General features: G+C 42.0%; 1 protein-coding gene across 1 annotated transcript in view; it reads right to left on the bottom strand.

Annotated features, from left to right (window-relative positions):
* CLNK (cytokine dependent hematopoietic cell linker) overlaps positions 1–26,317 on the bottom strand; it is a 116,558-nt gene that overhangs the window by 24,387 nt on the left and 65,854 nt on the right. Inside the window, exons 8-14 of the mRNA XM_059923844.1 lie at positions 25,616–25,641; positions 25,382–25,401; positions 23,855–23,965; positions 15,709–15,736; positions 10,498–10,516; positions 8,538–8,619; positions 4,536–4,576 (exon numbers count right to left, since the gene is read on the bottom strand). Coding sequence (XP_059779827.1) covers positions 4,536–4,576; positions 8,538–8,619; positions 10,498–10,516; positions 15,709–15,736; positions 23,855–23,965; positions 25,382–25,401; positions 25,616–25,641 — 327 coding nt within the window. The remainder of the gene's footprint in view (positions 1–4,535; positions 4,577–8,537; positions 8,620–10,497; positions 10,517–15,708; positions 15,737–23,854; positions 23,966–25,381; positions 25,402–25,615; positions 25,642–26,317) is intronic.

Genomic DNA, 26,317 nt, shown 5'->3' with positions numbered 1-26,317 from the left:
CATTCAGCCAGTCTACGTCTCTTGGTTGGAGCATTTAATCCATTTACATCTAAGGTAATTATTGATATGTATGTTCCTATTACCATTTTCTTAATTGTTTTGCATTTGTTATCGTGGGTCTTTTCCTTCTCTGTTTCCCTCCTATAGAAGTTCCTTTAGCATTTGTTGTAAAGCTGGCTTGGCACTGCTGAATTCTCTTAACTTTTGCTTGTCTGTAATGGTTTTAATATCTCTGTTGAATCTGAATGAGATCCTTGCTGGGTAGAGTAATCTTGGTTGTAGGTTTTTCCCTTTCATCACTTTAAATATGTCCTGCCACTCCCTTCTGGCTTGCAGAGTTTCTGTTGAAAGATCAGCTGTTAACCTTATGGGGATTCCCTTGTATGTTATTTGTTGCTTTTCTCTTGCTGCTTTTAATATTTTTAATCTGTATTTAATTTGATTAGTTTGATTAATATGTGTCTTGGTGTGTTTCTCCTTGGATTTATCCTGTATGGGGCTCTCTGCGCTTTCTGGACTTGATTGACTATTTCCTTTCCCATGTTAGGGAAGTTTTCAACTATAATCTCTTCAAATATTTTCTCAGACCCTTTCTTTTTCTCTTCTTCTTCTCGGACCCCTATAATTTGAATGTTGGTGTGTTTAATGTCATCCCAGAGGTCTCTGAGACTGTCCTCCATTCTTTTCATTCATTTTTCTTTATTCTGCTCTGTGGTAGTTATTGCCACTATTTTATCTTCCAGGTCACTTTTCTGTTCTTCTGCCTCAGTTATTCTGCTATTGATTCCTTCTAGAGAATTTTTAATTTCACTTATTGTGTTGTTCATCATTGTTTTTTTGCTCTTTAGTTCTTCTAGGTCCTTGGTAAACGTTTCTTATATTTTCTCCATTCTATTTCTAAGATTTTGGATCATCCTTACTATCATTACACTGAATTCTTTTTCAAGTAGATTGCCTATTTTCTCTTCTTTTGTTTGGTCTGATTGGTTTTTACCTTGCTCCTTCATCTGCTGTGTGTTCCTCTGTCTTCCCATTTTGCTTAACTTACTGTGTTCAGAGTCTCCTTTTGACAGGCTGCAGGTTCTCAGTTCCCATTGTTTGTGGTGCCTGCTCCCAGTGGGTAAGGTTGGTTCAGTGGCTTGTGTAGGCTTCCTGATGGAGGGGACTGGTGCCTGTGTTCCGGTGGGTGGGGCTGGATGTTTTCTTTCTGGGGCGCAGTGCTGTGTCCGATGGTGTGTTTTGGGGTGACTGTGAACTTAGTATGATTTTAGGCAGCCTCTCTGATAAGGGGTGGTGTTGTGTTCCTGTCTTGTTATTTGTTTGGCATGGGGCGTCCAGCACTGGAGCTTGCTGGCCATTGGGTTGAGCTGGGTCTTAACAATGAGACTGAGACCTCTGGGAGAGCTTTTGCCATTTGATATTACATGGGGCTGGGAGGTCTCTGGTCGTCCAATGTCCTGAACTCGGCTCTCCCACCTCAGAGGCTCAGGCCTGACACCAGGCCAGAGCGCCAAGACCCTGTCAGTCACACAGTTCAGAAGAAAAGGGGGAAAAAAAGAAAGAAAAATAAATAAGTAAAAAGAAAAGAAAAGAGAAGAATTAAAATAAAAAAATAATTAAAAAAAAAATTATAAAGTAATAAAAAGAAGAGAGCAAACAAACCAATAAAGAAATCCACCAATGATAACAAGTGCTAAAAACTATACTAAGATAAACATAGAAATCAGAAACAAGTCAGTTGCAGACAGCAAACCCCAAGTCTACAGTTGCGCCCAGAATCTACTGCCTCAATTTTGGGAACATTCATTTTCTACTCAGGTATTCCACAGATGCAGGGTACCTCAAGTTGATTGTGGGGATTTAATCCGCTGCTCCTGAGGCTGCTGGGAGAAATTTCCCTTTCTCTTCTTTGTTTGCACAGCTCCTGTGGTTCAGCTTTGGTTCTGGCCCCACAGATGCCTGTAGGTTGCCCTCAGGCTTCTGTTCACACCCAGACAGGATGGGTTTAAAGCAGCGGCTGATTAGGGGGCTCTGGCTCACTCATGCCGTGGGGAGGGAGGGGTACTGTAGTTATAATTGGAATGCAGGGCGAGCCTGAGGTGACAGAGGCCAGCATGACATTGCAAGAGCCTGAGGAGTGCCGTGTGTTTTCCTGGGGAAGTTGTCCCTGGATCACGGGACCCTGGCAGTGGCGGGCTGCACAGGCTCCCGGGGTCGGGGGGGTGGGTGGCGCATGTGGATAGTGACCTGTGCTTGCACACAGGATTCTTTGGGGCTGCAGCAGCAGCATTAGGGTTTCATGCCTGTCTCTGGTGTCTGAGCTGATAGCTACGGCTTGCACCCATCTCTGGAGCTCGTTCAGGCAGTGCTCTGCCGTCTGTGGACAGACAGGGAAGGAATCCCCTCTCCTTGCACACCCCGAAACAATGGTCTCTTGCCTCTTAGGTAGGTCCAGAGCTTTTTCCAGACTCCCTCCCAGCTAGCTGTGGAGCACTAGCCCCCTTCAGGCTGTGTTCATACAGCCAACCCCAGTCCTCGCCCTGGGATCTGACCTCTGAAGCCCGAGCCTCAGCTCCCAGCCCCCACCCGCCCCAGCGGGTGAGCAGACAAGCCTCTCGGGCTGGTGAGTGCTGGTCGGCACTGATCCTCTGTGCAGGAATCTCTCTGCTTTGCCTTCTGTACCCCTGTTGCTGCGCTCTCCTCCGTGGCTCCGAAGTTCCCCCCTGCCCATCCCCAGTCTCTGCCAGTGAAGGGGCTTCCTAGTGTGTGGAAACTTTTCCTCCTTCACAGCTCCCTTCCAGAGGTGCAGGTCCCATCCCTATTCTTTTGTCTCTGTTTTTTCTTTTTTCTTTTGTCCTACCCAGGTACGTGGGGATTTTCTTGCCTTTTGGGAAGTCTGAGGTCTTCTGCCAGTGTTCAGTAGGTGTTCTGTAGGAGTTGTTCCACATGTAGATGTATTTTTGATGTATTTATGGGGATGAAGGTGATCTCCACGTCTTACTCCTCCACCAACTTGAAGGTCCCCACTCTCTATTTGTGCAAGATTTTGTCTTTCAGGTCAAGGCTCTGGATTCCTCTTTAATCTATGATTCTGTTTCTCTATTTCTGCAACATTTCCATTCTCAAAACCCCCATCAGTAAAGCCCTTTCTGGGCCCGTTCAGGCCTTGGACCTTCCACCTGGATACTCCAAGTCTTTTCATTTTCATACACCAAGATCTGGCCTCCAGGACTACTGTTCCTATCATTTAATTTCCAAGGATTGAGCCACTGGGTTAATCACAGCCTCCTTTGTTCACCTACCTTTAGAAAAGGAGTTCTCTCTTGGGAAACTCTTATTAGCAATGTGTACCTGGCCAAATTAGTTTTTCATATTGGTTTTGCAATCTAAGGCCCAGATGGCATAGGGCAGAAGAGAAATAAAGACATGATGGAGGCCAGGGAGGAAACTTGGTCTCACAGGATCAGTTAGGTGGAGAATCCCTGGAGAAGGAAAGGGAATGCAAAAAAGAAGGAAGGATATTAAAATGTGTCAGTTGCCTACTATGCGCAAAGCGAGGGCTGTGTGTGTGTGTGTGTGTGTGTGTGTGTGTGTGTGTGTGTGTATTAACCCTGTGAGTTAATATCATTATTTGAATTTTGTGGATAGAGGAGGGTGAATCTCAGAGAGGCAGAACTGGGACCAAGGTCAGTAGAGCCCTCGGCCTTCCCACTCTATCCCATGGGGTTCACTTTCTCCAGCCCTAAAGCCCTCTCTTGTGGCTCAGCAGAGAGAGATCAAAAGATTAGACCTGAACACAGAATCTCCATGGCATAGGATTGAAGAAAGAAAGAAAAAAGAACATGACAGATCTAGTTTGGGCCATATAATACTAACAATATCAAAACCCATCACCAACAGTAATATAACACTATATTTATAGGCTGCTTTTGATATCTCCATGGACATGGTATCCTTCTGATTTTTATCTTTACAATCAATTAGTAAGAGAGGTCGGTTTTATTTTCTCCATTTCACAGACTCTTCTTAAGATAAAGTTGTTTTACACCCAATGGATTGGCAAAAACTAAAAGTTTGCCAAAAAACAACCATTGGAAATGATGGGGAATGATGGGGTCTCATACGCTGTTGGTGAAACAAAGTGATACGTCTACTTTGGAAAATACATCTAGTGCCACTGAAGAGAGGAATATTCTAAGACGTGGCCATTTCACTCTTAGAAAGAGAACTTATATTAAGTACTTGGGAAAACATGTACATATTATACACAGGGGAAGACATCAGCAATATTGTTCACAACAAACTAATGTTCGTAAGAGGAAAAAGCTGGAAACACCTAAGTGATCGTATTTAACTATGGATTAATATTATATTAATGTGATGCAATGCTGCCTATCAATGAAAACAAGCGAATTACATCTACATGCATCAGCTCAGAGGCTCTGAGGTTCACAAAAGCTAAGTCACGGTGCAGGAATATTGTAGTGTATGACTTAACCTACTTATTTTATAATTCTTTCATAAAGTGTTCTTACCTCTGTTTTGTACACTGTGGTTGTGAGTCACGAATGAAGAGCTAAAGGAAATGTTACAATTGAAAGAACGTTAGTATTTCCCATGCTGGGTCAGTACTCATGGCCTGTCATATTTACAGAGCACTTTATATTTTACTGGATGAAAAATTGTCTGTTTTGTAAGGTTGATAAAATGCTGGTTCCTTCCTTTCTCAATACAGATGAACATTAGATATGGAACAAAGTGACTTACCCACATAAGTTCCTTCCATGTCACTTCAGTGAGCACATATCAAAATTCTTTATTTTTGGAAGCTATGAATTTAGACTTGCCTTGTAGCTACAATCACTATAGAAAATGCTATGTGGCTGGATGGGGCTCCTACTCTATAGTATCTGTTTACCAATTGAAGGAGAGTCAGCCATAGCAAAGAAGAAAAGCATAGAAATTATTTTATTCCTTCTTAATATGAGTTAGGTAAGAAAACTGTGTGGATTATTACAAGGAAATTGATAAATAAAAAGGGATTATAAAAACGTAATAAAAGGCAATAAAACGATATGCATTTCTAAACACAATAATGATGCTACCAAGACTATTTACTGGGACTTCCCTGGTGGTTCAGTGGTTAGGAATCCACCTGCCAATGCAGGGGACATGGGATCGAGCCACGGTCGGGGAAGATCCCACATGCCGCGGAGCAGCTGAGCCCATGCGTCATAACTACTGAGCCTGCGTGCCACAACTGAAGCCCATGCGCCTAGAGCCCATGCTCTGCAACAAAGAGAAGCCACTGCAATGAGAAGCCCGCATACCGCAGCGAAGAGTAGCCTCCGCTCGCCGCAACTAGAGAAAGCCCACGTGCGGCGATGAAGACCGAACACAGCCAAAAATAAGATAAATAAATAAAAGAATAGATTTATTAAAAAAAAAAAAGACTGTTTACCAATGGCTTTACTTGGCACTTTACTTAATGTTTGGATTTATGTAACACTCAGCTCTGATTTTCTGGTTCATTTCCTATTGTTGTTGGCATCGTCATTTTAAACTCTAGGTGCTCCTACAGTTAAATCTAATTACATGGAGCATGCTCTATGCCACGACTGTGCAATTGAACAAAGCCCCTGGGTTAATTCAATGAAATCTAGCCTTTTTCCAGCACCAATGAAATCAACTGAGTACATATCTGGTTTTTGTTATCTCCACAGAAGCCTGGGGTCTTATGATTTGCTTGGTAGATAAAAATGCCATTAGATCATTGAACCACCACACTGTGCTGTCATCACTGGTTAGACTTCTCCTGCTATCTAAGCCTTCGATTCTGATAAAACCAGGATCCCTTTACTAGGAGCCAGTGTACAATTTTGTTAAATATCTGAAAAAAAAAATCACAGATAGCAAAATTTCACTGCCTTAATTTTTCAGGATTTTTAGAAAATGTTGAGAGAATAGGAATATCCTCTGAGGATATTCTAGGTTTCGTGTACAAAGTTTATAAAAATATGAGTAAAAAAAAAAAAAACTACCTAAACTAAAATAGAAATGATAATTCTTTCATTTTATAAACATTTATTGAGCATTTACTAAGTACGTGGTATGTTTTGGGGGATAGCAAATGAATAAGACATGCCCTCTACCCTAAAGCAGCTTAATTTATGGAGGGAAGACATGATTATACCATAATCACAATGTGGGGTAAACACCACGATAGAGGTGAGCACAGCAGAAGATCCTGTGGTAGCAGAAGAAGGTCACTTAATCCAGACAAAATTGATTTGATCCTCAGGAAAGTCTTCCTGGGACATGTGCTAACTGAACTGACTTCTGAAAGGTGAATAGGAGATTGGTGAGGAGTAATGGTGTGTTCCAGGCATAGGCAACAGCAGGTGCAAAGGCTCAGAGGCAAGAAAACATGGCTTATTCTGCAAGAGACCAGAAAGTAGCTCCTTATGGATGGAGGGTAGGGTATGAAGATGTTAAGTATCATTAGAAGGCTACTGTTTAAGCAAGAGTTGATGGTGGCTGGTTTATGTTGGGAGCTGGGGAAATGGGTAGAAATGGATAGACTCAAGACCTGTTTTGAGTTGAGATTTGAGAATTTTGGGAGTTTTTAATGATTTGGATGGGAAAAGTGAAGATGGGAAAGACAGTATACTATTTACTGAGGTGAGAAAGTTTGTAGGAGGAGATCGTTGGTCCGGAAATGAAAGTAGAAATGAAGAGTTCAGTTTCCAACACTGAGTTTGAGATACCTGTCACTGATTTAAGGAAAACTGCCCATTGGGTAGCTGGACATATGGGTCTGGGGCTAAGAAGGGTGGTTGGGGCAGAGGATAGAGATTTAGTAATTATCAACATAGAGTTGACCCTTGACACTGTAGGGATAGATGAACTGCCTACACTTTTACTGACAGAAAAAAGGACATCAGAAGGATCTGAGGAATACCAATATTCAGGGATCAGTTTGGGAAAAAGCCTAAAAGGGAGACTTAGAAGAAGCAGCCAGTTAAGAGAGGAGGAAAAATCAGGAGACTTCGTTCAATTAAACAAACAAACAAAAGAAGCCAAACCACACTGAATAACAACTACTACAGATGTGGGCCCAACTAAAATCTCATTATCTTTTCACTATAATATGATGGTTTTTTGTTTCCTTTTAGAAAATTACATTAAGAAAGAGTATGAACTTATTGTATGGGCAAGAGTTTTGTGTCGGATTGGGCCTTAAACTGAAAACAGCCTAATAAGAGTTATGACACTGTAGTCCTAATGTCCACAGATCAAAGAGTGAGAACGAAGTTGCTGAAGGTGTGAAATAGGACAAGAAAGTGAGGGAGAGGAAGGGAGTGGGGGATGGAGACCATGCCCCTGACATACAGGGCCTGGCAATGGCATTGAGAGCTGGTGGTTAGCGGGCACATGGGCAGGTTGAACAGGTCTGGCCCTGCTCTCAGCTTCACATGGAAGGTGAGTGACACTGCCCAAGGCCACATGGTTTGTAAGTGAGGAAGCCAGGCAGTATGGTTCCAGGGGCTCCCTCCTGAGCAATACTCTATTCCATCACAAACAGGGTATCATTAAATAATAAAAGAGCACCTTAACTGTGGGCAGGCACCAAGGAAAGTTAAGATTTATGGGCTGCATTTTTAAAATCAAGTCAGTGTAGGCGTGATGGGCTACTGAAGAGTGGAGTTGGACTTGATTTCAATGGTAAGAGACTCAGTCTCTCTGGGCCTCATTTATTCCCTCTGGGGAATGGGTCAGAACTACCTCTTGTATTCAGGGTGGCTTTAAGCTGGGGTCTGATGGATAAAGAGGAGTTTTCCAAGTAGGGAGAGGGTGGAGAGAGGGAAATATGGGAGTGTGGTGTTATAGGCAGAGGAATAGCACATGCAAATGTCCTGTGTTGGGAGGCGGTGGAGAGTGACATGAACTGAGCTGGAGCCATTGGTCAGACTGGGGTCAGGAGGGCCTGATGGCACTAATTTTGGAGACTGTATGTTAAGGAAGCTACCACTAACGTACGTGACCTTGGCTAATGAATCAGCAGCCTGAGCCTTACTAGTTTCCTTGACTCTTCTGTTGGGATGACATTTGTCACAATAACCTGATCAGGCAAGTATTTAATCAGATAATGGCATTTTCAACCCCTGGCCATTTATAAAGTGCTGTTCCAAAGTAATCGTCAGCTTCTCTGTGTCATCCACTGAGACTAGTTAGAAAAGCCAACTTTTCTTCCCAGGTTGACTAGCCTCCATTCCAGTTAATCCTCCCTACTTAATAACCATGTTTTCAAATATCGTCTCTAACACGCAATCAATCACTTATAAAGTGCAGGAAGAACAATGTTATTAACTTCAACAACAACTGTGATTCACAGGTTTCCCTGGGCCCTCATCACTGGGCCTCATTATGAAAGGCCAGAGTTTCTCTTTCTCAGGAAGCCTGTGTGAGTCATCACCCCAGACAACACATGCCTGACCCCCAAGCCGGGACCCAGCAAGGGACTCCTGGCTCCTTACCTGGCAATGGCAAGAGGAATCTCTTGAGGACTTTGGTTTTGTGACAGGTGAGATAATTCAGGCTTCATCTGGTGATGAGGAACTGTGTAAAGGCGTCACAGAATTTGGGCAGGTTGCAAAAGGAAAATGATTGGGGACCATTAGACGTCTACCGGAACTGCTATAATTTCATCCAAGTAATCTCTGATTATTAAGAGTAAGCTGTTCGTGGTTAGTGGAAACTGTAACCCACGTGTTCTGCAGTAACCCTGGCTCCTGGGACTGGCTTCTCCCTGAGGCTATAAAAATTGCTTTGAATGTTGAATATTCAATAATATTATAAAAAATATTAAATCTGGAACTCATCCTTGAACTTGCCAAAATATAGAATATGTCATTGGAAGTTATTTGGTATTGGAAGGGCTTGAAGTGGAAGTGCACCGAGGTTGAATTCTCCATTCAAATGAAAACTTACATAGAAACATAAACAAAAATGTTAAACTTAAGAACTATTCCGAGCAATGTAGGGTAGGGGGATGCCTGATGCTGGCCCAGGCACACCTGAATTCTCCTGTCTCTCCTGTGATAGGGCAGGAGAGCTCCCAGGATTCTATTATAGACCAGCGGTTTCCACCTGGTTCCCACTGGACGTGCGTTTTCTCAGTTGTTCCCCTTTGATCTTCAAGTTTTGAAAAGTTTTGACAACCACAGGAATTGGACTTATTCAGTAATTACATATGTCATTGGTGTCACCACTTTTTATTTCCTTTTCATCCTGGATAGATTTTAACTAGCCATCGAGAATTACCAAGGGCACATAATAATACTATGATAGGGAATCCCGTAAAACACTCTTCCAGTTGCAGTGGTAAGTAGTAAAGTTAAGGAAGCATAAACACTGACATGTCTTAATTTTGGCTGTTACTCTGTGCTGTGTCCAAGGTTGATCACAAACTCGACACCTTTGACTGAAGGGCTGTCATTACTTGAAAAGTGATTGGAGTCAGTGACTGGTCCGCTAGTCACACATCCCATAAAACCATTTCAGGTCATCAACAGCCACCTCTGTGAGCTGATCAATGTCACATTGCTGGGTTGATAATCACTGAAGCCTGAGGCAACAACTCCTCAACAATTTCAGTAGGATGCTGAGCTTTATTGTGGAAAAGGGCACAGTTTCCTTTAGATTTTAAAATTATTTAGAATTGCCAACAGACCCTCACTCCTCCATCAGAAACCCTTGGGAATCCACAAACCTAGGTTAGGTCCCGCTCCAGTCTAACTTCCTCAATGTAAAAAGAGCAGACTTGAGACTCACAGAGTCAGTGCAACTTGGCCAAAACACACAGTGAGCTGGTGGTGAGCCTCTGAAATCTTAGCCCAATGTTGCTTTGTCAAAGTAGGCTGCCTGTGTTAACTCTTTGGGCCACAGCTCAGGTCCTTCGGCTCTGGACATAACTCATCATTCTAAGTGAATGGTGAACAGTATCCCAAAGGTGGGCATGAAGGTATCACCAGATTAGCATCCTGCCATCTAGCAAGTGTTGGATTGCATGCTTCCACAACAGTGACACCCGCAGTGTGCACACGTGTGTATGCGTGCGTGCATGAGGGCTTATGTGTGTATGCATAGGTGACATCAAAGATGGAGAGACCAAGAGCTTCTCTGGAGCAGCAGGCCAGCAATGTCTTTCCCAAGTGGCAGGGGGTGACAGTGTGCCTCCTTGTCAGTAGCCTGTAGCTGAAGAAAGACCTCTACCCCACCCCCAATTTAAATCACCCTGTTCAGACCACAGGACTCCTGAATAGACTCTGAGGTCCTGCATCCATCTGGATCACGTCATCATGCACCCACATACGTGTCCATACATCCCAGGCCCTGAAACAAGTAATCCTTTAAAAAAATGACTAATGCTATTAACCTGGAAATAGGACTTAACCTAATGATATTAGGATAAGAAAACAAATACAAATAGTTCACCTTTCTCTGTTCCAAGGACCTGTATTGAATTAAAAAAAAACAAACATTGAGTTACTCTTAGTGGTAGAGAATTTTACATTATACTATGTGTGTTTTTAGAGCAGTTGGTTAATAGAGTTTGGGCAACATTTTTGTTAGGACAGATTTTTAAAAATCTACGAATAATCCTCCAAAAGACTAAGCAAAAATAAAAATTTTATACTCTTTGTGTGACGTAACAGGCAAATATACAGTCTGCTGATGGGACTATAGATTGCTTTGACTCTTGGAAACCAATTTAACCATAGCTATTAGGAGCCTTAGAAATACTCTTATTCTTATCCCCAAAATTCCATTGATGAGTTTCTTTTTCTTAGACAACAACCTGAAATCTGGATCAAGTTCCATGTACAAAGATGTGCAGTACATCATTACTTATAATATTGAAACACTGGGAACAATCTATATAAGCCTCTAAGTGAGAACTATTAGGTAATTTTTGGTGCTATACTCACTATTGGAATGTTAGAAATGCATTGCAAGTGTTTACGTAGAGTATGGAATAAGATTACACTGTAAGTATATCTCAAAGTTACATAAAATGTTCAGGATTAAAAACTGGGCTGGGCTTCCCTGGTGGCGCAGTGGTTGAGAATCTGCCTGCCAATGCAGGGGACACGGGTTCGAGCCCTGGTCCAGGAAGATCCCACATGCTGCGGAGCAACTGGGCCCGTGAGCCACAACTACTGAGCCTGCACGTCTGGAGCCTGTGCTCCGCAACAAGAGAGGCCGCGATAGTGAGAGGCCCATGCACTGCAATGAAGAGTGGCCCCCGCTTGCCGCAACTGGAGAAAGTCCTCGCACAGAAACGAAGACCCAACACAGCCAAAAATAAATAAATAAATAAATTAAAAAACAAAACAAAACTGGGCTTATGACATATTTAGAAGCAGGTATGTGTGTGTTTGTAGGAAAAAGGATTTGAAGAGATATGATAAAATATTATATTAATAGAGGTTGTGTTTAAGTGATGAAAGCCATGGTTAATTTTCTTTATACCTGTTTTGGAATTTTTATTTTTAAAAATTAACATGAAAATATTCACAGTATTCTTGTTAAATGTAGCCATTTCTCTTCTCAAACATTTTCATTCTCTTTTTTTCCTTAATAGTAGTAGAATTCTTGATCATTCTTCATTATGAAAGTCTATGTGCTTATGGGACTTGTATTCGAGTCCTATTATATTCTTGAAGAATCAAAATGCCTTGCAAGAAGTATAGTATTTGCTGAAGTATTTACTTAACTGCAAATAATTTTCTGAAGTCCATTTCATGCATTGCATCAGCTGAGAAAGTCCACAGGTATCAATCATTTGGACTAAAACTTCCTAACTTGGGGGATGCAAGAGGTCCTTGGATGGCCTAGTGGGGTCCATGAACCTTCTGAAATTAAAAGCTAAATTTTTTTCCTCTATAAATATGTGCATTTTTTTTTCTGGGGTGAGAAAGGTTTATTATACCTTTCATCAAGTCTGAGACTGAGGGTCTGAGGGTCTGAGGTCCATGAAAAGTTAAAGCCAGTGGTTTGCAGATGAGGTCCAAAGAGGTGGTGCCATTTGCTCAGATTCTCAGAGTTATCTTGTGGCTAAGCTGACCCTGGAGCCCAGATCTCCTGACTCACATTGGCCTCATAGACAAGAATCATTTATCAATAAATAGCTTGAGAGGCATTGTACATCTTGTCTAAGGCTAACCAACAGACAAGCCCTTTTGTTTCAAAGAACTTGGCATCCCCTAGTTTTCTGGAAAGAGGACATACATTTCATCATGGACAGTAAATAAAAGCAAAACTATAGGCTATGTAAAAAGTGTAATGAATGAATCCATTTTTATGGGTGGTTTGAAAGTTTCCCCACTGAGTCTTCCTCAGGACTTTGAACCTGACAGTTCAAAGTGCTCAATCATTTGTGGCTGTGGTTCTCAGGCTTGTCAAAGGAGGGGAGAAAGCCTTGTTGTAAAAATAGCCTGGAAGCCATCTGTCTGGGGGAACACTTTTTTTTTATTGAATTGAGACCCAGCCAATTTTTTGCTTGAGGGCTCTGGATTTAAAATCAAATGCAATTAGAAAAATGGAGTGAAATCTCTCTAGTTTCCCTACTTTAACTTTTTTTTTTGGTTAGAAAATTAGCATATTCAAGTTAAATAGTAATGCCTTCTTTATTATTTCCCACCTTCCCTCCCTCTCATCCTTTCCTCCCTTCCTTACTTCCTTTTTTCCCCACTATTTCACCTCAGGGGTGCCTCTGTATTTTCTAGGGCAAAGTCATGGGCATGGGGATTAGATCGGGACTCTGGGCTTTCTAGGGTGGCTCCATCTGCCAGCTGTGGGAATCCTGGCAATTCTTGTCACCTCTCTGAAGCTTCTTTTTCTCTTAGGGTTTTCTTTCTTTCTTTCTTTTGTTTTTGTTTTTTTTTGAGAATTAAAGGAGACAATAAATTTCTACTTTTTGAAAACTATAAAGCGCTATGTGAATTTGAATTGGGGCAGGTGGCACATTATTTCTGCTGGAATGAATTCTGGTCCCCAAGATATAATTTGAGCAAGCACTTAACACTCACACAAGCATGGTATGTGCCCTATGAGATGGGCTTTTGAAATAGAGAAATGACCTTGACTCTCAGCCCAAACAAACAATGAGGAAGTGTCTTGGCAAAAGATAAGGAGGAAGAACGTGTTTTTCCACTAGGCCTTGTTGTTCTTTAGATAATATCCACTTCTAGCAGAAGGCCAACCAAAGTTGCAAGAAAAACAAAGAGTCCTGTATGATCCCTGCTGTTTAAGACTGACCTCCCCATTTCCTTCTTGCTTGTTTGTGATTGGTGGGGCTATTGTCCTTTTAGACTGACCAGTGAGTTATGGATATAGGTCATCTTGAGTAGCCGCCTACTCGGGACACATAAACCAACCCACAGGAAGAAAGAGGTGGAGTTCCTCTAGATGTGTGGGTTCCCCCAGCAGCAGAGGACCACCCCAACTTCCTCCTTCCTGGTGGCACTTGGGAAGTCCAGCAACTCCCAGAAGAGGGTAAGCTGAGTGAAGTCTTGAACAGCACCTCTCATTTAGCAGTCACGTGTTATCCTCTTTGACATGATTGTCTTGTGGATTAGAGGTCATAAATATCTTGTTTGACAGACAAGCTAGAAATGTGACTCAATTTTAACATTCTCATAACACCAGAAAGAGAGAGAGAGAGAGAGAGGGAAAGAAAGAAAGAGAGAAAGAGAGAAAGAAAGAAAGAAAGAAAGAAAGAAAGAAAAAAAGAAAGAAAAAAAGAGGGAAGGAAAGAAAGAAAAAAAGAGAGAAGGAGGGAGGAAGGGAGGAAGGAAGGAAAGAAGAAAGGAAGGAAGAGAGAGAGAAAGAACGAAAGAAAGAGAGGAAGAAAGGAAGAAAGAAAAAAGGGAGAAAGTAAAACCGAGCAGGAACCTGTGGGGCTCCTGGGCACAGAAGCCTTTCTGTGTCCCCTGTTCCTTGTTTGTAGGGAACAGACTCCAGACTCCATGACCTTCTCTGAGTCCCAAAGGGCAGATTCAAACAGTTGCTAATCAGGGAAGGGAGGGGATACCGAGACAAGGGAGGAGCAGCCAAGAAACAATAGTGCAGCCTTGGGGCAGGGTCCTGGTTCCACCTCAAGGGATACGCATAGCAATATCTTTGAGCTCTTCTGCAGAGCTAAAATCCCCAACAAATGGAAGATGTTAACTACTTGATGAAGCATTCTTCATTCCAGAGAGAAGGTCACAGCTTGATAACCTCGAAAACCACAGAAACATATCAGGAGACCACCTGAGGCCAGGTTAAAGGAACTCAGGCCCTGCCCATACCCTGATCCTCATCAGCAACCCTGCCCTTGAACTATTGCTATAAAAGCTCCTCATCTGGGGCTTCCCTGGTGGCGCAGTGGTTCAGAGTCTGCCTGCCAATGCAGGGGACACGGGTTCGAGCCCTGGTCTGGGAAGACCCTACATGCCGCGGAGCAACTGGGCCTGTGAGCCACAATTACTGAGCCCGTGCGTCTGGAGCCTGTGCTCCGCAACAAGAGAGGCCGCGATAGTGAGAGGCCCGCGCACCGCGATGAAGAGTGGCCCCCTCTTGCCACAACTAGAAGAAAGCCCTCGCACAGAAACGAAGACCCAACACAGCCATAAATAAATAAAATAAATTAAAAAAACCAAAAAAACAAAAAAAACCCCCAAAAAACTCCTCATCAAATCCTCCCGGGTTGGGACACACAGTTTTCAAGGGCAGGAGCCCACTGTGTCCCCCTTTGCCTGGCAAAGCAATAAAGCTATTCTTTTCTACTTTACCCAAAACACTGTCTCCGAGATTCAATTTGGCACTGGTACACAGAGTCTGAGTTCTCAACACCAAAAGAAAGGAGGAGAGAAAGAAAGAGATCAACCTTTACGTTCTAGATGATGTAAGAGCAAAGGTCAAATACTAAGATAAGAACCAAATCCCTTAGGAGGCCAGTGGGAGTGAAGTGAGGACCTACCATCTGCTTAAGGAACGTCTCTGGGGGCTTAAGAAAGTAAACATCTAAGAGGGCTCTAAGATAGTTCCATCTTACCTGACTTTCATGCCATTTATTGGGCCTCTACTGCTCACCTGGTCATTTACGTGCTGACTCTGACTGACTGGCTTTGTCACAACAGCTTTGCCAAGTTGAGGATGCCCACCTCTATTTTTTGATTGGGAAAACAGAACAGAATGGGGTGGTTGGTTGGGGGCAGGAGGATTTGCCCAAGTTCACAAAGTGGTTGGTGGCAGAGTGGGAATCTAACTCAGGCCTGTGCAACTCTGTATCTCATATTCCTTCTACTTTGCAGTCCTGTCTCTCTTGTGAAGAACAAATAGCAAAGTATTACACAATTTCCAACATTTATTTCTGAAATGCTAGAGGCTGGAAGCCCTCGGTAGAAACCTGATGCCCTCCATGGGTCATGGGCATGATCTTCTCATCACTGTACCAATAAACACAGAATATGGTGGCAAAATAGGAATTTGATTTAAAATCTTGAGCTTACTTGGTTTTGCTTTAGTTTTATCACCTTTAAAATAGGGATATTAATACATATTGAGCATTTCTATTATGATAATTAAGCATCTTGCCAATCACAGACACTTTGCACAAAAATTCCCTTCTTTGTTTCCTAGGACACAATGGCTACTTACCTCACTTAAGTTCTTTAAGCTTATCTGTCTGCAAGGAAAAGAAATATGGTGTTACATAAAATATAGTTCATAATGATCAAGAAAAAATCATTCTGAGTCCTTAAAAACTCTTTGATTACATTTTCATTGCCAAATTAATAGCCCATAATCCAGTGTGATATTTAACACTGTTCTATAAAATTAAAGCCAATTTATTTTTCTCATAATTTTTGAAGCAAAAGAAGAAGTTATGAGCCAATATAAAAGGTGGTGACAGAAAGGACATGAATAAACTTGCTTCTCACTTTAGGAGAATTTAGATAACATCATCATTTCTCCTGACATTTGGTTTTCCATGTCAAGTTTCATTAGCACAGAAGGACCCGCTATTTTTACCTTCATTTTAAAGCTCTTCATTTTTTGCTTTGAGGGAGTATAAAGGGTTTTAAATGTGAAGTTGTGGTACAGCTGGACCCCAGGAAGGCATGCATGAGAGAAAGGATGCTGATAATTAAAGGAGATCTGAGACAGGAAAAACACGAAACTGCATGATAGGGAAAGAATTCAACATGGCATTTGATAAAGTGGACATCAGACCATTGGAGGGGTCTCAGAAGAAACTCCAAGCCCTTCATTTATATTGACAATTGAGTCAATTAGCCTCACTAAACCTCATTTTTCTCATCTACAAAGTGGCACAGGGATATTCATCTTAGAGGGTTATTGTGAGGATTGCTAGAGATAGAAAGGAAAATGTTGGGCGTCCAGTGGGCACTATTAGAATGTGGGCAAAGCCAGATGAGGAGGTTATGAAGGGAGTTGGGTGGGTGACGTGCACATCCGTCTACCTAGGTCTGTCTGTGAAAAGACTGGAACTGAAGAGATGCCAGGAGATTAAGGCTGTGACACCAATCCTAGTTCAAGGCTGTTGATCTAGAGTTATAAAGGTCTGTCTGTAACAGGTAAGATGATCCCAGCAGCACACAGCACTCAGATGCTATACCCTGGTCTCAGATCTCCAAGCAAGAAGCAAGTGTAGTGAGGTCCCATGTTCTTTAACCTGTTTCATCAGTCCATCTGAGATAACACATCTTCACCCTGCCTCCTCCTTTTAATGGGGCAAGTGGAAGATAAAGAGGAACAATTAGAAGTAATAAAGTAGAACAGACATTCATAATATTAATTCTTTTGGGGTTAAATTGAGGCTAATCTCAGTGTTTTTAATGTTTAAGAAATTCTGGCATCTTAGGAATACTGATAGATTGACCATGTGGCTTCAATTTAAAAGGGGTGATTGATTTTAGACTTGTGATTTTAAGTTAATAAGAGTCAAGCTGTGTTCAACTCTATTTGCAAACCGTTCAAACTATTTAAGAGAACTTGAATTTTGCTATATTTATATATTAACTTTATTAGATTTATAAAAATGAAATGTTAAAGTTTTGCTTGTTAGGGTTTAAACCTGCCCTGTCAGCATTAGAGTACTTAAAAAATCAATTACATTTAGTGAATAAAGGTATTTCAAATGTTTAAAGAGATTTAACTGAGTTCCTAAATGTCTTATGTCTTAACCTACGTAATGTAACAAGCAGAGTGATTGTCTCTCTGTTTAGATAAAAGCACTCCACTTGTGAATCAAGCAATATACTTTATAGATGGAAATTTGAGGCTTCAGGAAAGTTCGCCTTTGGAATTCGTAACTTTAAGAAGTTGGATTTTTAAGTGAGAACCCAAGTAATTTTAAGAAGTCCATTCTGTGCACAACAACCGTCCTTGAGCGTTGAAATGCCTGTGGTGACAAGACCCCCACGAGCTGGTTGCTCCCCTCACGTGTAAAACGGAGGCCTCGGGCTTTTGGGGGTCTGTTCAATGAAAGTTATGAAGACAGGGAGACCTGCACAAAGTGACGGAATGGCGGAGCAGGGTGGACTCTGGCCTCCTTCTCCAGCCCCACCCTTCTTCTCTGAGAGCTCCTTTCCACTCATAAGTCTCCCCATGATTGGCTGCTGGAGATGGCCAGTAAATAAAACACAGTCATTGATTACATAGAATAAGTTTTCCACATCCTTTCCTGTGCAAAGTAGGTGCTCAATGTGCATTTGAGCATAATGCCTTTCACTCTAAAAATAGCCCTTCCTGAGCCTCTCTTAGTTTTTGGCTTAGTTTCAAATGAATTGGATTTGAGTCCTGGCTCTGTCATCTCTGAGTGCCATCTCACTCAATAAGTGAAATTTCCTCTCTGAAGCTTCATTTTCCCACCTGTAAAATGGGTAAATGCAGACAGAAATGAAGAGGATTGATTAAGGTTCTCATGAAATAATGTATGTGAAAGCTATTTGGAAAAAATAACACCTTACGTCTGCAGAACACTTTTAACAGTCACACCCTCTTTTAACTTAAACTTTTTATTCTGACATAATTGTAGGTCTCATGCAGTGGTAGGAAATAATACAGAGACATCCCATGTGCCCTTAACCCAGTTTCCCACAAAGGCAGCATCTTGCAAAACTATGATGATAATAAAGTTTACACTTTAAAATCAACAGTTTGCATTCATGAATGTGAATTTGTATATCTTCTTTGTAATCCATACTTTCTCTCTTTTTATGGTTTCTTGATATGTATAAGGATTTTTTCCACCACCCAAATCATCAAAATATGCATTTTTGCCACTAAAGTTGCTTGAACTGATGCAGTGTCAGCATTACTAATTGAAAAGGTAAAACCATAGTTAGGCAAATGAGTGTTTTGTTGGTAAAATATCACACACTTTATTTAAATTTTGGCTGAACTCTGCACCTCGGGCCACTGAATTTGCTGAAGTTTAAAGGAAATTTCATGGCTCGATGACCAGTCTGCAGTTCTATGTCCTCATCCGAAAATTAAGGATTGCAGCATTGCTTTTTGCACAGCGCTGAGGACTCTAAAGTGGGCCATGTGTAGGTAGACCTACAGCAAATGATGATTGCTCTCATGATTTCTCAGGGTGAGTTTTATTTGGTGCATGGACCATGGTATTCAAATTACAATGGATACATAGTTGGAAACTTTTTTTTTCTTCTTTCTAATTATGTCAAGGAGAGAGTTTCCATGTGGCGGTTACTATATCCTAAATATCACTCTAACTTTACTTTTCTTCCCTTTTAACAGAGAAAACCTCCCCCAAGCTGAAAGTTTTGCTCTGAAATTATGTTGTGGTTATTTATGGTGATGATATGTTTCCCTTTTAAATACATCTATTTAAGAAAAAAAAAAAAAAGCTGAGCAAAATATATAAAGTACATCATAATAATGACCCATAAGTGGTTGAGAATGTCTAACCAACATTCCCCAAACGTCAATGTTCTCTCCTAGTTTCAAGTTGTCAATGAATGTTCTAAATGGCGTTTTCCTTAACTGAAGTGCTTCAATTCAGCAATTGTTTTGTGAAGCCAAGACTTAGCTATAAAATAGAGAAGGGCAGAGCTGGCAGAGACCAATGGGGGCTGAAACACAATAGTGGGGACCACCACTGTCACCCACGGTGAGCACGGCCAATTGTAAGGCTGCAGCTGTCTTCACTGATGCAGTTGATCCCTGGACGTAAATCACAGCCTCCCAGGGAGGGCAATTCATCGCAGGGGCCTAGGCAGCAGCTGTTAGGAAGGCAGCGGGCACTATTCTTCCTGCGTTGGCCAAAGAAGCTCAGATCTCCAATCTTCCTTCTGTTTTCATGGAAAGTGAACCTTACAGCAGCCTCACATGGTCATTCACATGTGGTCATTAGTAATGGCCATCTGACTACCTAGATGGACCCAACTAAAAATGAATTGAGCTTAAAGCAAAGCTCTCGGTTTCTTCGTTTGCAAATATTTTCTCCCATTCTGTGGGTTGTCTTTTTGTTTTGTTTATGGTTTCCTTTGTTGTACAAAAGCTTTTAAGTTTAATTAGATCCCATTTTTAAAATTTTTGTTTCTATTTTCATTACTCTAGCAGGTGGATTAATCTCCAACATATACAAACAACTCATGCAGCTCAATAACAAAAAAAAACAAACAACCCAATCAAAAAAATGGGTGGGAGATCTAAACAGACATTTCTCCAAAGAAGACATACACATGGCCAAAAGGCACATGAAAAGATGCTCAATATCTCTAATTAGTAGAGAAATGCAAATCAAAACTACAATGAGGTATCACCTCACACCAGTCAGAATGGCATCATGAAAATATGTACAAACAATAAATGCTGTAGAGGGTGTGGAGAAAAGGGAACCCTTCTACACTGTTGGTGGGAATGTAAATTGGTACAGCTACTATGTAGAACAGTAAGGAGGTTCCTTATAAACACTAAAAATAGAACTACCATATGACCCAGCAATCCCACTCCTGGGCATATTCCCAGAGAAAATCATAATTTGAAAAGATACATGCACCCCAATGTTCATTGCAGCACTATTTACAATAGCCAGGACATGGAAGCAACCTAAATGTCCACTGACAGAGGAATGGATAGAGACGATGTGGTACATATATACAATGGAATATCACTCAGCCATTAAAAAGAACGAATTAATGCCATTGGAAGAAACATGGATGGGTCTAGAGATGGTCATACTGAGTGAAGTAAGTCAGACAGAGAAAGACAAATTTCATATGATATTGCTTATATGTGGAATCTAAAAAACATGGTACAAATAAACTTATTTACAAAACAAAAATAGAGTCACAGATGTAGAAAACAATCTTATGGTTACCAGGGGGAAAAGGGGGAAGAGGGATAAATTAGGAGCTTAGGATTGACATATATACACTACTGTGTATAAAATATATAACTAATAAGGACCTATTGTATAGCACAGGGAACTCTACTCAATACTCTGTAATGATCTATATGGGAAAAGAATCTAAAAAAAGAGTGGATATAGGTATTTGTATAACTGATTCACTTTGCTGTACAGCAGAAACCAACACAACATTGCAAATCAATTATATGCCAATAAAAATTAAAAAATAAAATAAAACAGAATAAAGCAAAGCTCTCTTAGTCCTCGTGGCATTCCCAGTGTCTTGCACTGGCCTTTGCATCTTTTTGCCCTCTCAACAGTCATATACCAACCCTATAACTTTGACCAAGTCACCTAACTTCTCTGAAGCTTAATGATATTTTGTGCCCAGTGGGTAGGGAAGTGATTTTTACCAGGTTCTTATTATATGCCTCTACTGGGCTGGGCACTTTGGCCTTTCCAAGCCTTAGAAAATCATACTTTATTGGGCTGCAGAAAGGATTCAATGAGATGAAATGTAACTATCCTCTGGTGAAGAGACCCAGCACAGCTCTCATCACATCTAAGAATGATTAAACACTGTAAACTACAACTAGAGACACCACAAAGTTACAAAACACGAAAGTCTAAAGATTCCAACACCACTGACGTGGCTGATAATAGGCTGGTGTGATCCACAGAGCAGAGGGGCCCATCTGGAGATCAGGAGAGTATTATTTTAGACATTAGAAGCTTGGACACAGACAGGTAAGACCTGAGCACCTTCGAAGCTTGAGTGGCAGAAATATCCCTAGAATCTGGGTCCCTCCGAGTTCCTAGCCCTGGCTGTACATCAGATTCATCTGGGGAGCTTTGAAAAATAGTAATGCCCTATAGTAATGCTCTGAATTAAGACAGATCCTGGAGAACAGTACTTTTTTTTTTTTATTAATTTATTTATTTATTTATTTTTGGCTGTGTTGGGTCTTCGTTTCCGTGCGAGGGCTTTCTCCCGTTGTGGAGAGCGGGGGCCAGTCTTCATCGCGGGGCGCGGGCCTCTCACTGCCGTGGCCTCCCCTGTTGAGGAGCACAGGCTCCAGACGCGCAGGCTCAGTAGTTGTGGCTCACGGGCCTAGCCGCTCCGCGGCATGTGGGATCCTCCCAGACCAGGGCTCGAACCCGTGTCCCCTGCATTGGCAGGCAGATTCCTAACCACTGCGCCACCAGGGAAGCCCCTGGAGAACAGTACTTTTTAAAAAGTTTACCTAATTATTTTAATGTAAAGCCAGGACGAGAAACATTGCCCTAGAATCTATAGCTTCTATTTCAAGACAAAATAAGGTTATGGGTGCCTACTTCTGTCGGGTACAGATGGGAGATGCTGTTTAAGTGTTTTTCTTTCTTCTTTCCTATGCTGTGACAGATATTATCCTAGTACTTTAGAAAAATCACATACCTCCTCACCACAATTCTATCTCATGGGGATGGTTATTTTCTTTTTACCAATAAGGAAAGCAGGACTCAGAACTGTTTAAGAGCTTCCTGAAGTTTTACAGCCAGAAGTGGCTCAACAGGGATCCAAACCCCGTCCTGATGGGTTCCCACATCCTATTCTTTCCAATGTAAAGAAACAGAAAGAAAATAAAAATCCTCTCTTCTCCACACTAAACCACCTCATCATCTTTGATATTTATTCATCCTATTTTCTATCTCCTTCTCTGAGTTTGGGCCAGTTCTTGTCATATTAGACGACTTGGTCAGGAGTTCTAGGGACAACGCATTTCGCATTTCCAATTCTGATGACGTTCTATTACTGTTGTTGTTTCCAAGACTCTCATTCTTTGAAAACAGAAATCAAAAGAGAGCAAATCTGGTGACTCTTGGTCTGGCTCAGACCCTCTGGAAACTGCCCCGCCGCGGTTCTAGGACATATGCATACTGCAATGAGTTAGCCCCTCCTTTTGGGGTCAAAGGGACAGACTTCTTTCCAAATATATTATATGTGGTGGCAAAGGCACCAATAGAAAATGGCTCAAGGTAGTAACTGTAACACATGTTGGTAATAAATATGTGCTAGGCAGGTACTGATAAGCACTTGATAGAAATCATCTTATTTAATTCTCACATTAGCCCAGGAGGTAGGCAGTAGGCATTATTCTTAACCTCACTCTACTGCTGAGAAAAGCCTTGGGCTTAGAGAAGCGAGTCATTTGCCCTGAGGCAGAGTTTCCCAACCTCTACCCCACTGACCTTTTGGGTCTATTACTCTCTGTTCTGGGGGAGTTCCGCACACTGCAGGATGTTTGGCAGCATTCCTGGCCTCTACCCACTAGATGCATCCCCAGCTCCCAAGCTGTCACAACAAAATGTCTCCAGACACTACGAACTCCCCTGGGAGCAAAGACATTTCCCCCCCCCCCCCACCGCCCCAGTTAAGAACCACTGCCCTTCCTCTGCCAGTTTATAAGAAGGAGAAACTATGTTTCGAGACGAGATGGGGACAGAGGAGAGAGGAAATTGCACGAGGAAGATCAGGAGTGGTTTCTGCATGGAAGATGTATGTTTGTGTGGGCTTGTAAAGGACAGAAAGGGAAGAGGCATTTGCCAGAAAACTAAGGGGGAAATGGCATTTTCGGTTCTTTTACGTTCCGCCGTCAGAACCAGCGATGAAAGGGTTTTCCACAGAAGTGCACAATGTGCCTGATATTTGGAATTTCTGTACGCACGAGCAATGCTCACTGGCGAAATAGTGCCCTGCACCTCACCGGCTGATCCAAGCTTGCAGTCAGAAAGCATCACTCACTCTGTGCAGCAACACGAGGGAAATGCCAGTCTCTGTTCCGACTTCTAAAATAAGGTAATTTTGGAAATCTAAACTCTCTCGGGGAAAAAAAAAAGAGGTCCTTTCGTGTTTGTGACATTTTGGGATCAGAGCTGGCTGCTCGGCTGCCCGGTGCCCCATACATTTGGGAGCGGGGCTCTGGCATCAGCACTTAATACCAGAGGGTTGGATTTTTCATACTTATTTGTCAAAAAGTCAATCATGTTATTGACAAATGGGTTTTCACGTGCGCGGTTATACTTCTCCAGCCTGGGAGATGGGAAGCTGGGGGCCGATATTGGCCCTCAAAGAGTCTGAACCCCCTTTCAGTTCCGGCAATGATAACATTTTCTTTAATAACTAATTCACATCGTAAGTGAGCCGTTCTTCCAGTAACTGATTTTATTACAAAGAAGGTGTATTTTTCATGAAGGAGTCAAACTGCAGGCTTCTGAGATGCTTTCCCTCAAGGTATGGAATGGCTCTCCCCACCACGTTGGGGAGCCCATTTAGAGGGGTGACTGGATTGGTTATTGCTGCCGCCTTCCCCCTGCCCACCCGTCCCCTGGTCATCTCACCACCAGCAACAGCAAGCCTCTCACCTGGACCCTCCCTGGACTTCGGGAAAGGTGTACCTCTGCGGGAAGAGTGGCCTGCTGTTCGCCGGCTCAGGGGGCAGGGGCTGGTACTTCTTTGGAAGAGTGATGGGCGGCCTGTGTGAAGAGTCACAGTGGGGACCTGAGAAGGTTTGCTGCACAGATGGCTCCTGAGACCTGGAATTCACACAGCCCTGCCCGCTGTGCCCCCAGCTTTGGGCTGGAAACATCAGTTTTGGGGGCGTGGCGGCTCTCTACAGGGAGCTTCGAATGTCAGAATACTCATTCTTCTCACCAGCCTAAATCTCTCTCCCTGCAACTTGCCCTTTGGTCTGGTTCTATCTTTTAGAGTGTTATGTAATTTTCTGTAGAGTGTCATAGCTTTATCAATCTCCATCTGTTGAAGTTTTGGGAGGCCTGGAGTAAAAATATGATTACAGCTTTTCCTTTGCCCCAGACTAGAAGACGTGAGCTTTTGAATCTCCCCAAAGAAATAGGACAATGATCCAAAGTCAATGGATGCCTCACTCACACCCATTTATTCACCCATGCCCTCACTCATTCACAAAGTGTATCGGGCACAGTTGGTAGATGCTGGAGATGCAGAAAGGAAAAAGACACAGTCCTTGACTCAAGATGCTTCCCTCTGGGAGGGCAGAGAGAGAAGTGGTGAGAAGATGACCAGCCAGGGAAATAAGTGCTGTGATGGAGGTCCTCACAGGCCCAAGCAGAACAACAGAGTGACTGACTCAGAGCCTAAGAAATCAAGTCTGTTGCTTTTTTTTTTTTTTTTTTTTTAAATTTTTAAATTTTTTTAAAAAATTTTATTTATTTATGTCTGTGTTGGGTCTTCGTTTCTGTGCGAGGGCTTTCTCTAGTTGCGGCAAGTGGGGACCAGTCTTCATCGCGGTGCGCAGGCCTCTCACTATCGCGGCCTCTCTTGTTGCGGAGCACAGGCTCCAGACGCGCAGGCTCAGTAGTTGTGGCTCACGGGCCTAGTTGCTCCGCGGCATGTGGGATCTTCCCAGACCCGGGCTCAAACCCGTGTCCCCCGCATTGGTAGGCAGATTCTCAACCACTGCGCCACCAAGGAAGCCCAAGTCTGTTGCTTTTGCCTCCATATATATAAGTATAATAATATTTGCCTTTGTATATGTATTATATATATAAATATATATACAGTTATATGATTATATACTTATATACTGTAGGTCCCTTGAAGGCATTTCCCAGTGCCAGGACTCTCTGGCAGATTTCTGTACTAAAAGGAAGGAGAGATTTCTGTACTAGACAAAGGGAAAGAAACAGGAAACAGGGAAGCAAGGCATTCATTAAAGATCGATAAGTGGAGGTATATTGAATAGATGACTGTGAATGAATGAATGATTAAATGGATGAATGAGGCTTATTTAATCTTGTTCATTGACCAACTCATTAGTTTTCAGTGTCAGATGTTTGTGTTTCTCTTTCTCAAATTATAGAACTAATCATTTAAGTATATAGCAAAACAAAATTCTATTTTCAGTGTCTTACCGAGGAGGTGGTAAAGGAGTCTGCAAAAGGAAAGAGAATCAGAAATTAAAGTTCTGGTTCTTTGAGCAGAGCTAAATGGTTAATGATTTTTTGGTTCACAAGTAGAAATGACAAATCCCAACCAAACTTCTAGGATATATATTTCAAGTGCCACATAAGCTTTCCCATTGTCCATATTCCTATGCTTCTAAAACAAAGGGTGGGTAACAAATGCATTTTAATGCTTTTTCTTACCTTGTTTCCCTTTGTGGGTTTGTCTCCTAAAACATAAGAAGGAACATCAGTGAGTTTATGGAAAATGTCAACAAGCTATTTTCACATATGTTTAAATGGAAATCATTCCCCCTTGAATAATTTTGTTGATAACGCCAATGAACATTTGTTGAGATCTTATTAGCTACCCAGCACCATGCTAAATATTTTAGTTATGTGATCTCATTCAATCCTTGCCTTTGCTCTGGATGTAGAAACTGGGGTGTGGGGAAGTTAAGTACCTCACCTCCAGTCCCCTAGTTAGGAAATGGTAGAATGAAGATTTCATGGCATGTGGTGTGACCCCTAAGGTCCTCTCTTAACCATTAACTCTTGATTAACATTCTTTTATATATACAGTCATCTTATTAATTCAAGTCCCTGCCTCACACCTTCATCGGACATTTCCAAGCAGAGGAAAATAGCATCATGAAATTTTCCAGATGGAAGGGTTTTCTAAGACCCCAGAAAACAACTGTTTTATTTTACGAATGATAAAATTAAGGACAAACTAGGTAGGACAATTGCCCAAGACCACCCAACCCTAGAACAGCCTGAATGAGGCCCAGAAAGGATTTTCCCAACTTCTAGGTAGTTTTATTTCCACAATTCAATTAGACTCAAAGACAATTATTGAGTTGCTACTCTGAACTGTGCAGAGGACCAGGCACTAGGGATAAAAAA

Source organism: Balaenoptera ricei, chromosome 5 (assembly GCF_028023285.1).
Source record: "Balaenoptera ricei isolate mBalRic1 chromosome 5, mBalRic1.hap2, whole genome shotgun sequence".
NCBI classification, from domain to species: domain Eukaryota; kingdom Metazoa; phylum Chordata; class Mammalia; order Artiodactyla; family Balaenopteridae; genus Balaenoptera; species Balaenoptera ricei.
The sequence above is the reverse complement of the archived record's forward strand: the minus strand, read 5'-3'. Positions and strand labels throughout refer to the sequence as shown.